General features: G+C 46.1%; 1 protein-coding gene across 4 annotated transcripts in view; it reads right to left on the bottom strand.

Moving 5' to 3' along the window:
- LOC123514824 (leucine-rich repeat neuronal protein 1-like) overlaps positions 1-12,500 on the bottom strand; it is a 62,574-nt gene that overhangs the window by 36,888 nt on the left and 13,186 nt on the right. The window contains exon 1 of one of the 4 annotated variants that reach the window (XM_045273047.1): positions 5,099-5,836. The exons of the other annotated variants lie outside the window; for them this stretch is intronic. Within the exon in view, the coding sequence (XP_045128982.1) occupies positions 5,099-5,104 (6 nt within the window). The 5' untranslated portion in view covers positions 5,105-5,836. Of the gene's footprint in view, positions 1-5,098; positions 5,837-12,500 lie in introns of those variants that run through there. 4 annotated transcript variants of the gene reach the window in all.

Below are 12,500 nucleotides of genomic sequence, written 5' to 3'. Positions count from 1 at the left end.
CGTATCACTTCCTTCAAATCATATACTCGAGTCGTATGTATCAGCATTAATTACTATCTCAACCTTCCTTATCAACCCTCCTTCACTTCTCGCCCCTCCTCTTCTCTCTCTCTTTTTTATTATCTATTCTTTCTATCTTTTCCCTATTTGACCTACCATTCCGAGAAATTATATACATCCACACCCATTATTGTCTTAGTCTCCCTTACCAACCTTCTTCCACGCTTCGTTCTTCCGCTTTCTTTTGTTTTTTTTCTTTTTTTCATTTCTTCATGTTGTTTTCCTTTCTGTTTAATCCATCATTCTCCCAAAACACACACACTTCCATATCCATTCCTGCCTTTCCGTCCTTACTGACCACACTTTAATCCTTCCCCTGTCCCTTTTCTTGTCCTCTTTTTTTCGATTTATCTATTTATTGTACCTTTCTCCTCGACCCTCCAGGCTATCCCGCTCCTCTCCCTTTCTCCCTGAACCCTTTCCTTTCCCTTAAACTTCTCAACTTTGCCAATATCCTACCACTCCTTTTCCTCTCCCCTCAAGCAGTCCTTCGTTATATCCCCTCCTTCTGCTTCTCCCTTCCCTCCTCCTTAGTAAGCATTCTTTAATTTTGCTTTATTTGTCTATGCATTTAATTAACTTCCTGATTTTTTTTTTTTATTTCTTACTGTATTTTTCATTAATTCATCACTTTGCTCTTAGTTTTACATTTTTGTTGTTGTTTTTCTTATTTATGTATTTATCTCCTTCATTTTGTGTCTCCTTCCTCCCTTACTTTATTTTTCTCTTTTTTCCCTGTGTGAATATCTGAAACACTTTGTTCTATGCATTTAAGTTTGCTCTACCCCCGTGTATGTGTTGTTTTTGTTCCCTGCTTTACTTCCTTCCCCTTTCACATTTTTACTTAAGCATAAGCACCTTTTAATCTTTCCCTAAATGTAACCTTTCCTACCGCCTTACTTAATTTAACTACAGTGTGTTCATCTTCCACCCTACCTCCCTTCCTTCCTTCCTCTCTCTCTCTTTTTCCTTCCCTTCGTCTGTGTGTTAGCCAAGCAATTTTGAGTCATTGTCAACATTCAACACTAAACATTCCTATCTCCTTACCATTCCTGCCTTGTTTTTCTTTGTTTCCCTCTCTCATCCTTACCTAACTATGCCCCTTTTCCTCTCTCACTTCCTTCCTGTCAAAATTTTCACTTCCCTATTCTCGTTAGCTTAGTAATTTTTAATCATTCTTCACACATCTCCTTACCTTTCCTTGTCCTCTATTCCCTTGCCCCTTCTCTCCCCTCCTCTTCCCTCCCCTCACATCCCTCCACTCGTTTCATTTCCGTCAAGGCCACTAGTGGACCTTCCTTTCCAAATTAAAGACAGTTTCGCGAGCGTCTCAAGCCATCCCTGTAACTTGACTTTGCGGCCCACAACTGCCGGTAAACATTCCTTATCCTCCCCCTTCCTTCCCCAGCCCTTACCATCCCTCCATCCCTCTCTCCCTCCTTCCTTCCTTCCTTCCTTCCTTCCTTACTTGCTTCCCTCCTTCCTTCCTTCCTCTTTTCTGGAACCAACAACACTGGGAAGGAGGGTGGAAAGGGCTAGAGGGAGAGGGAGAGGGAGACATCAAGGTGTGGTGTTATGGTTTGCATTTTCGTGGGACTCGTTTGAGTTTTCTTCTTGTTACTGCTGCTGCTGCTGCTGCTGCTGCTGAGAAAAGGAACAAGAGGAGGAGGAGGTGGAAGGGAAAGAGGGAAGCAGGAAAAACGAGGATGGAGGAGAAGAGGGAGAGAGAAAGGAACATGAATAGGTTTCAGGGAAGAAGGAGCATCAAGAGGAGGAGAAAGACGAAGGAAAATAACGGAAGGAGAAGGAGGAGAGACGGCATGGAGAGAAGAAAGCAGCGGGATGGACGAGAGTTCAAAAGAATATAAAAGAAAGAAGAGGAAGATGAGGTGGAGTTAAAGAAAGACGACAACGGAGGGGGAGGGGCTTAAGAAGGAAGGGGCGGAAAGGAAGAAGAGGAAGACGGAGAAGAACGAAGAAGAGGAGGCCGGGAAGGAGAAAGGAAATAAGAAAACTAGAACAAAAAGAAACCGAAACGAAGAAAGAAGAGCAGGAGGAGGAGCAGGAAATGAAGAAGAAATTAGAACGAATACAAGACTTCAATAAGAAAAAAAGAAAATACTAAGAAATCTAAAGAACGTTTCCTGCTCACAAGAAAAGGAAAAAAAGAGAATTCGAAGAAGAAACTCGAAAAAGAAGTAGGACAAGACGAAGGAGGGACGAAACGAAGAGGCGATGGAGGAGAAGAAGAAGAGAGAGAGAGAATCATCGGAAGGAGAGAGAGAGAGAGAGAGAGAGAGAGAGAGAGAGAAGAAGGAGGAAGAAGCAGAGAGAGAGAGAGAGAGAGAGAGAGAGAGAGAGAGAGAGAGAGAACGAGAAGAATCTATCTGCAATGGCCAACACTGAGAGAGAGAGAGAGAGAGAGTGTGTGTGTGTGTGTGTGTGTGTGTGTGTGTGTGTGTGTGTATGAGATTCCTTCGTCATTCCTTCGCCATTCCTTTCATTCCAGCCTCCTTCCCTCCCTCCCTCCCTCCCACTTTCCCTCCTTCCTTGCCCACCCAATTCCTTCCTTCCTTCTCTCCACTTTCAGATACAAAGCTTCTTGGTGCTACGCTAAAATTTCAATAAGGGTAAAGCAGAGCGCAGATAACCCTCTACCCCCAAATCGCTCCCCCCTCTCCCCTTACAAACCGCCCCCCCTCCCCAGGCCGAGCACTGCATAACACTCACCGGCCGCCTGTGTTGATTCAGTGACAATTCCGGAAGGGGTCGCGGTGCTATTTTTGTTTATGTACACACTAGTTTTGTGTCCTTACCTCTGTAAACAGCAGGAGTCTGTCCCTGCCTGTGTGTGTGTGTGTGTGTGTGTGTGGTGTGTGATGAGAGAGAGAGAGAGAGAGAGAGAGAGAGAGGGAGGGAGAGGGAGACTAACTGACTGACTGATAGCTGAATAACGTGGGTTTGATAGACTGACTAATTGTTTTCATTCCAGTATAAATACTATTTCAGCGGAGTCGAGAAAGCCGAGATTGGAGCAGGAACACGATCAACGAGGGGATTGCGTCCATCAAATAATAAACGTACATTGCGGGATACAATAGCGATAATAACACGCGTAGTAATAATGATAATAACAATAACGATAACATAACAGAGAGTCCGGCGAGCAATCCTGTGTGGGGAGGATGGCGCCAGGCGGAATGCATTAAGCGTTATCCTCCGTCATAATTACCACATTTTTATTATTTTTTTTACTTCTTTTAAGAGAGTTTGCTTAAATGAGTGTTGGAACGCGACATTGATCTCTGGCTCCGTGACGTCACGCGTGTAGGGTGTCAGCTCAAATTTTGCCATGCTCACCCCCCACTCTCTTACTCTTCCTTCAGCCTCTCTTCACGCCTCCCGCTCTCCCCCACAAGCAGTACTCCCCTTATGCCACCGCCACCTCCAATCCTGCAATCTCTCTATGTGTTCACCAACTTCCCTTCCTTCATATTAACGTTCCCCCTTCCTTCAGCGTCTGCATATCCGCCCAATAGCCAGGCACGCTCCTTCATCATGTGTACCCTGCCCGCCCCTACTCCTTCTCCCACAATTTTTTCCATGCCTGTCGCTGCATATTCCCCCGGTATCCCATTCCATCATGTTTCCCCTTTCCTTTCCCTACATTTCCTGTCTCATTCCTTTCCCTGTCGCTCGTGTTTCCCACTATTCCTGTCACTTCCGTCTTATTTCTTTCCCTGCCCTGTCGTTTTCTATATACTTCTTCGTAATATTTTCCCATCGTGTTTCTTCTGTTTCTCCTGTCCCATTTTTTCCCCTCAGGTCTGTCTGTCTATATCTCATCTCCACTTTTCTCACTTTTCTTTACCTTTGCTTGTTATCCCTTACCCCGTGCTGTGTTCCTCCCCTCCGCACCAATCTCTCTCTCTCTCTCTCTCTCTCTCTCTCTCTCTCTAATCTAGTGTGGAGCATTTCTATCTTAGCCCCACCTCCATATGGCGCAGTAGTGGTGGTGGTGATAGTGGTGATGGTGGTAGAGGTAGTGGGTGAGGAAAACCACCTGAAGAAGGAAGAGGGGTGAAGAGTGAAGGAATCGTGACATGAAAGGAAGGAGATGGGGTAGATTATACAAAAATGTGCTATTATTGAGAGTGAGAGAAAGAGAGTTGATAGGGAAGCATTAAGTGAGGAAAAGAAGAATGGATGGAGGTAGGAGAACAAGGAACGAGGGAGACAGAGAGAGAGAGATAAAGAGGAAGAGAAAGAGAAGTGTAAGGATTAATAACAGTGATGCACGAGGCAATGGAAGATGGATTCTGGGAAGGAAAAAGAAGAGGGGAAGAGGCAATAACAAAAGATAGAAGAGAGAAGGGATGACACCAGATGAAAAAGAAGGGATTATGTTACTGAAATAAAACAGAGAGATGGCATGAAGCTTAAGAAACACACACACACACACACACACACACACACACACACACACACACACACACACACACACACACACACACACACACACACACACACACACACACACACACACACACACACACACACACACACACACACACACACACACACACACACACACACACACACACACACACACACACACAGAGAGAGAGAGAGAGAGAGAGAGAGAGAGAGAGAGAGAGAGAGAGATGCTAATAAAGAGAAGACGAAAGACGGGGACCAGATTAGAGAGAGAGAGAGAGAGAGAGAGAGAGAGAGAGAGAGAGAGATTCCAAGGAAGGGGGAGAGATAATGTGAAGAATGGAGTTTGGAATAAGTGAGTGAGAATGTGAGAGGAGAGAGAGAGAGAGAGAGGGGGAGGGAGAAGAGCCAGGTAGTGTAGGATTTCACCACGAATAACAAGACGAAGGATGGAAGGAAGGATGAAAGGAAAAGTGAGTGAAGGTGGGAATGAATGAATGATTGAAGGAAGGAAGGAAAGGGAGGTAGAATCTTTCACATGCTTATCACAACCTTAAATGCTTATCACAACCTTAAATAAGCGTTAATGTATTGCACTTACCGCCATTCTGTTCTCTATAATCCCTGGTGGCGTTAACGTAAGCAAAGTTGAAGCACGTGCGTAGGGAGGGCAGAGCGTAAGTAACAAGACGCCCACTTCCACCACCACTAGCACCACCACCACCACTATCGCCGCCAACAACACCAGCAGGATAGGTACGTTGCCTCAGAAGCTACACCACTACCACCACCACCACGGATGATGATAACGACAACAGTAATCCTATGAGCGATAACAGTTACGGCACCACTTTTATAAACACCAGTAGTACACGCGTCTCATAGAACAAGTACACGATGAATCACACAACACTGGTATATTTGTCTTTCTCGGTCTCTTGTATCTCTCACTGTCACTGTCACTCACTGTCTCACTCTCCGCACTGACAAAAGTTCACTGGATCTTCTTGAGCTGGTGACACGATGCTGAACAACTTGTGAGACCACGTGTGTGTGCGTGTATGTGTGTGCGTGTGTGTGTGTTGGAGGGCGGGGAGAAGTAGTTTTCAGGATCTCTTCTGGTCTCTCTCTCTTATCTCTGTTACTCCGCTCCTCCCGACACAGCCGCAACAGGAGGAGGTGCAGGAGCAAGTGGTGGAGGAACAGAAGGCGGAGGAGGAGTAGTAGTAGGAGAAAGAGAAAGGGAACGAAAAGATTTAGGAGCAGCGACGACCGTGTGCGTGTACGTGTGTGTGTGTGGCGCTGGGACCAACCGCGCCTGACTACCACCACTGCCGCCTGCACCGCCTCGCTCTACCAGCCGCGGCAGGAGGAGGAGGAGGAGGAGGAGGAGGAGGAGGAGGAGGAGGAGGAGGAGGAAGGGGGAGGGGCTTAACATATCTCTCTTATCACTACCACCTCCCAAAGCTTGTCTTATCGTACCCCCTCCCTTTCTCCCCTCCTGCTCCTTCTCTCCCCTTCTCCCTCCTTCACCCACCCCGTCAGTCAGCGGTGCCGCCTCATTACACAACGCACCTATCACGCCCGTCCTGTATACCAGCTTTATTACGTATTTTCCCTCGCAATTCAGTCCTGCCTTATTTATTTTTATTTCCGAGAAAGCTCTGCCAATCCCGAGCATGACTGCCTTTTTTTCGCTCTTTTTTACTTTTCTTGCTCTCTCTCTCTCTCTCTCTCTCTCTCTCTCTCTCTCTCTCTCTCTCTCTCTCTCTCTCTCTCTCTCTCTCTCCTATACCATCACATTTTCCTCATACGTTCTCAACCCCTGTACACATGAATCCTGGATTTTCGCACCTCATGTCCCTATTGTTCATTCCCTCTCATTTCCTTGGCCCATTCCTCCTCCTCCTCCTCCTCTTCCTCCTCCTCCTCCTTCTCCTGCTCCTCCTCCTCCTGCTGATGCTTCTCTTACTCATCCTCCTCTTCCAAACTGCGTCGTCGTCATCGTCTTCCTCCTTCTCTATTTCCTCTTCCTCTTATTTCTCCTCCTCCTCCTCCTCATCTTCCTTCTTCTTCTCTTCTTCCTACTCTTCCTCTTTTGGAATCTTACTTCTCCTTGCTTTTCCTTGTTCAGCAACATCTATTTCTTTCTCTCCTTTTCTTATCTCTCTCTTTCTCTCTCTCTCTCTCTCTCTCTCTCTCTCTCTCTCTCTCTCTCTCTCTCTCCCAAGCGCACCACTTTTCCTTCATTTCACAGCACAATTTTCACACAACTGCTGTTTTCCTCTCCTTCCCTTTCCTTTCCTTTCCTTCCCTTTCCTTCCCTTCCCTTTCCTTTCCTTTCCCTTCCCCTTCCATTTCCTTTCCTTCACTTGCTACACCCTCCTTCCTGCACCACCGCCCCTCAGTCTCCCGCTCTGTTTCTCTGTCTCTCTTTTCCTTCTTTCCCTCTCTCTCTCTCAGTCTGTGTCTTTTCCTTCTCCTTTCCTCTCTTAGTCTCTTCCCTTCCCGCTGAGCTGCTTTCCTCATTTAGGGTCATGGACTGCATCGCTCATCAATCCTGCGGAAACTCTCATTATAATTTATGGCCGCGCTCTCATCAGTGTCTGGCTTCATTTTGCGCTGAGGCTGCAAGTACAGTGTTCCGAAGCAGCGGGAGGGACTTATAAGAGGAGGAGGAAGAGGAGAAGGGGGTAAAGTGGAGGTTGGGGGAGGAGGCAAAAGCGAAAACAAGGAGAAAAAAAAAAAAGCGTTCGGGGGCGGGGTCTTGAGGTGGGGGAGAATTGAATTGAGAGAGAGAGAGAGAGAGAGAGAGAGAGAGAGAGAGAGAGAGAGAGAGAGAGAGGTTTGGACGTTCCTAGCGCGGAGGACTCAAGACAAACAACGCTTTAGATTTTAATATTCCTCAAACGTCCACGGCTAGAGAGAGAGAGAGAGAGAGAGAGAGAGAGAGAGAGAATATGCTTGCTTTCATATCGTTGAGGGACATATCCCATATATGAATAGGAAATTGAAGAGGTAGATAGATAAATAGATAGATAGATAGATAGATAGATAGATAGATAGAGAGAGAGAGAGAGAGAGAGAGAGAGAGAGAGAGAGAGAGAGAGAGAGAGAGAGAGAGAGAGAGAGAGAGAGTAAATTAGGTTAACTGGAACAGATCACCATGGATATGGAAATGTCGTATGGTAATGTGTGAGGCTGAAGTGGTCGTCCAGATGATTGGTAGTAGTAGTAGTAGTAGTAGTAGTAGTAGTAGTAGTAGTAGTAGTAGTAATAGTAGAAGTAGTACCTATTAATACTAATGAAGATGGTAGTTGTGGTGAAGGTGATGGTTGTAGCAGTAGTAGTTGTATCAGCAGGAGCAGCAGCAGCAGCGGCAGCAGCAACAGCAACAGTAGTAGTAGTAGTAGTAGTAGTAGTAGTAGTAGTAGTAGTAGTAGTGGTAGAGACGTCAAGAGTAATAAAAAAAAAGTGAAAATGACAGAAAACTTTTAAGAAATTATTGGAATTACGATGATATAAGAGGTGATTATTACAATGATGGTGGTGGTGGTGGTGGTGGTGGTGGTGGTGGTGGTGGTGGTGGTGGTGGTAGTGATGGTGATGTTGGTGGTAGTGATGGTGGTAGTGGTGGTAGTAAATTGAAACGCAGGTCGTGCCGGAGATTAAGGCATTTCGGTGATGGTGGTGGTGATGGAGGAGGAGGTGGTGGTGGTGACAATTGGAGCTGAGAGAGACGGTTGTGGTGGTGGTAGCGGTGGTGGTGGTGGTGGTGATGGTAATATTGATCACAGTGGTGGTGGCGGCAGTGTTGGTAGTGGTGGCGGTGGTAGTGGTGGTGGTAGTGGTGGTAACTGCAGCGAGTATGATGTTATTGTGGTTCTTGACGGGTGGAGGTTGTGGTGATGATGGTGTTGGTGGTGATGGTGGTGGTGATGACAGTGGGAGTGGTGAAGTTACTAGTGATGTTATGGAGATTGTAATGATGAGATTAGTGTCAAAGTGCATGCTTCCTTGCGAGAGAGAGAGAGAGACGTATCATATATCCATTAAGTCATTGATGAGAAGAGACGAGGAAAGGCGGAAAAGGTGGAACTGGAGAGAGAGAGAGAGAGAGAGAGAGAGAGAGAGAGGTATAATCCAGTAAGCCTCAGTAATATATCACGAGCATATCAGTCTGTTTACAACGTTGATTTCCTGGTGTGACTTAAGCTTTCACGTCATTGCACGTATCTAAGACTGACAGCCCTTCGCCATTCCCCCCCTCTCTCTCTCTCTCTCTCTCTCTCTCTCTCTCTCTCTCTCTCTCTCTCTCTCTCTCTCTCTCTCTCTCTCTCTCTCTCTCTCTCTCTCTCTCTCTCTCTCTCTCTCTCTCTCTCTCTCTCTCTCTCTCTCTCTCTCTCTCTCTCTCTCTCTCTCTCTCTCTCTCTCTCTCTCTCTCTCTCTCTCTCTCTTCCAATCAGCCCTGGCACTCGCTAATTATGCTGAGCGGTGTTAGTGGTAGAGTTGCCAAAGCGTCATTGCAATAGCGTAAGGTTATTGGCAGCAGTGCTTTAAACCGCTGCTGGGGTAGAGAGAGAGAGAGAGAGAGAGAGAGAGAGAGAGAGAGAGAGAGAGGAGGTTGGGGGATATGGGGAGAAGAGTAGGGAAGGAGAAAGGGTGAGAGAAATTGGTCTGTGTTTTACATTGTTATTGAAGAGAAAGGAAAAATAGTGGAGGATGAAAGGAGAGGAGAACACAAGAGAGAGAGAGAGAGAGAGAGAGAGAGAGAGAGAGAGAGAGAGAGAGAGAGAGAGAGAGAAAGTCGTACATTACATGCTATAGTAGAAAAGAGAGAAAGAGAATGAGGATTAGAAAGGAAGATAAATGTAGGAAGAAAAGAGAGAGAGAGAGAGAGAGAGAGAGAGAGAGAGAGAGAGAGAGAGAGAGAGAGAGAGAGAGAGTCATTTTCATATATGCAAATCGCGTTATAATTTCCAAGGGATTTACATTAATGATGCTTGAACTTAGTGAGGGAATGAATGGAGAGGGGGAGGGAGGAATGGAGGCAGGGAGAGGGGCAGGTAAGGGGCAGTGAGGGGCCAGGAGGGGGCGCAAAGAGGGAGGCAGGTATTGGAAGAGGCCACCAGGAATAACTAGATGAAACAGACAAGATAAAGCGATTGGAAGAAAGAGACAAGGATTGAGAGAGAGAGAGAGAGAGAGAGAGAGAGAGAGAGAGAGAGAGAGAAAAAAGGTCTATAGCAATAGCGTGAAATTAAAAAAGTTTGTGCCTTTGCTTCATGTTGTTTCTCTCTCTCTCTCTCTCTCTCTCTCTCTCTCTCTCTCTCTCTCTCTTTCTCGTGTGTGTGCATCAGTAATGAGCCTCAAAAAAACATCTTCACCATCACCATCACCACCATCACTACCACCATCACCACCATCACCACCATCACCACCATCACTACCACCATCACCACCATCACCATCATCACCACCATCACTACCACCATCACCACCATCACCATCATCACCACCATCATCAACATTCTATGTCCAATCTTGCTCCGCCTCCACCATGCTCCCCCTTCCCTCCCTTCACCACAGTCCCCTCCCTCTTAACTGCTCTTCTTTCTAATTATCTCTCTCTCTCTCTCTCTCTCTCTCTCTCTCTCTCTCTCTCTCTCTCTCTCTCTCTCCCCTCTCACTCTTCTTTCCACCCCTCTCCACTCTTCTTTCCAACTAATTTTCTCGTCAATACGCTCTTTTTTTCCGCTCTTTTGTCTGACTCTCTCTCTCTCTCTCTCTCTCTCTCTCTCTCTCTCTCTCTCTCTCTCTCTCTCTCTCTCTCTCTCGTCTTTTTGCAAACATAGCATATTGACTAAATGTTTGTTTGCTTTTTCTGCTTGTTTCTCCTCGTCTTTCACCTCCATCACCTTTTTTTTCTTCATCGTTTTCATCTTCTCATCTGTCTTTTCTCTCCTCTCCTCTCCTCTCATCTCCTCTTTTCCCCGCTACTCTTCCTCCTCTTTTCATTCTCCCCCTTTCTCTTACCGCTCCTCTTTCTCTCTGGAACCTCTCCTGCCGCCTTTCCATCCCACACAATGTCAAACCATATTTCTTCCCAGCACAGCACTACAAGGATTCAGTGTTTTCCCCCACACTTTTCAGGGCTCTGCTAACAGAATATATTGTACCTCTGGGATTGGCTGAGTGGAGTTTCATTTCAGTTAGTGTAAAGTTAACCAATCAAGGATACTTTTGCGTCAGTAAGTTAGCGGAGGATTAAGTCGCATTACGTGTTAGTGAAGCTTAATGAGTGACCCCCCCCCCATCATTGTCATTACTTGCAAGGTGATTATTATTGTTTTTCTTTTCTATTTGTTATTAATTCCCCGGCATTCGCAGTTGTTGATGTGTTCGTTGAAACATGGTGTGTCAGCGCTGCTTCCATCAACATCATCACCATTATCAGCACCCCTCATAACCACCACCATCACCACCACCACGAGTAGGTAGTATTACATGAAGATGAAAAGCAGGATAAGCCATTTATTACACGCTAGTATGAAACCCACCCACCCCATCGCTGTCCACCTCTCTATCAGCACGCACACACACACACACACACACACACACACACACACACACACACACACACACACACACACATACAGGGGCAGGATCATAACTCGTTGGCTCGCGTCCTGCACCCATTTAATACAGCTTGAACAGGAATGTTACGGGAAAGACAAACCACCAACAATTTATCTCAGTCAGGTACATCATTTCATATATCATACCTGGATTTTGCAGTTATGAGCCACATGCGCCAAGCTCTGATGACAATGATCATGTTGATGACTACGATGGTAACTATAATGATACGTTTGGAACAGCTGCATGTCCATGTGTGTGTGTGTGTGTGTGTGTGTGTGTGTGTGTGTGTGTGTGTGTGTGTGTGTGTGTGGTGGCGTGGCGTGGTGTGTGAGTCACTGCATGTTCACGTCAATCACTGTCATGCGGGGGATCCATTGACAACATAGCGCCGATAAGAATTATAAGCTTGTCTCAGTTTTTCATTGTACTGTCGTTTATGGAGCAACGGCTTGTATTAAAAAAATAAAATAAAAAGTCGTCACACCACGGGTATCCTCCAAGACCACAGAGGTAAATACCCGATTTCTCATGAGTGTTTCTCCTTTTAGTTATGAAGAAATCTTGTTAATCTGTAACTAGAAACATAAAACTTACCTTAAAATCTGTATAACTTCAACTTTAGCTCTATGAAAGTAATGGGGATACGGACATATAGGGTGTTTCAGGATATGGTCTTATGAGTGTGAGGCGGACATGGCTAAAGGGAAGGTGGGCGGGAAGATATGGGCATGTGAGCGTTGGTGGACGTGGGTGGTTTGATGAATAGGTGGAGTATCTCTGTAGTGCGTAGGAAGAATGATAACATGCAGTCACCCGGATGGACAGTCACTGCATTTTTTACCATGCAATCTCCGTGTGTCAATGACTAACGCAACAGATAAGGTTACGCCAGCCCACTTGATTGTCGGTCGTTTGGCGGGAAATACCTTTGTTTGGTACTTAGTGGAGCCGTGAGGTGGAATCAGAGGGATGGTGCTACATGTTAATTTGAACGATCTAAATAGTCCCCGTGACCTCCTACCACGAGAACGAGGGTAATATGACGTGCTTGAGAGGCTTAGTTTCATAGTATCGCCGCACATTGTCTAGGAATTATAACCTTCGTGTCTCTATCCTAGGCAACAACAGTCTCCGTTTACGTGGATTCAGCTTGTTTTCATGCAACAAGTAGTGGGCGAACCATTACACCGTCCTTCCCTGCCGCCCCGACACGCCGCTGTACTTGGCTGTCGCCCCCCGAGCACCTCATGTAGATTTTCTGGTTTCTTAGCGTCAGGGTTCATAGCGCCGCTCCGGGTCACTGAGGACGCAGAAAAGAAGGATTCACACACCCTTCTCCAAATCTTTTTTCCTATAAAACC

This window comes from Portunus trituberculatus, chromosome 38 (assembly GCF_017591435.1).
Source record: "Portunus trituberculatus isolate SZX2019 chromosome 38, ASM1759143v1, whole genome shotgun sequence".
Taxonomy (NCBI): domain Eukaryota; kingdom Metazoa; phylum Arthropoda; class Malacostraca; order Decapoda; family Portunidae; genus Portunus; species Portunus trituberculatus.
This window is presented reverse-complemented; position numbering and strand designations above follow the sequence as displayed.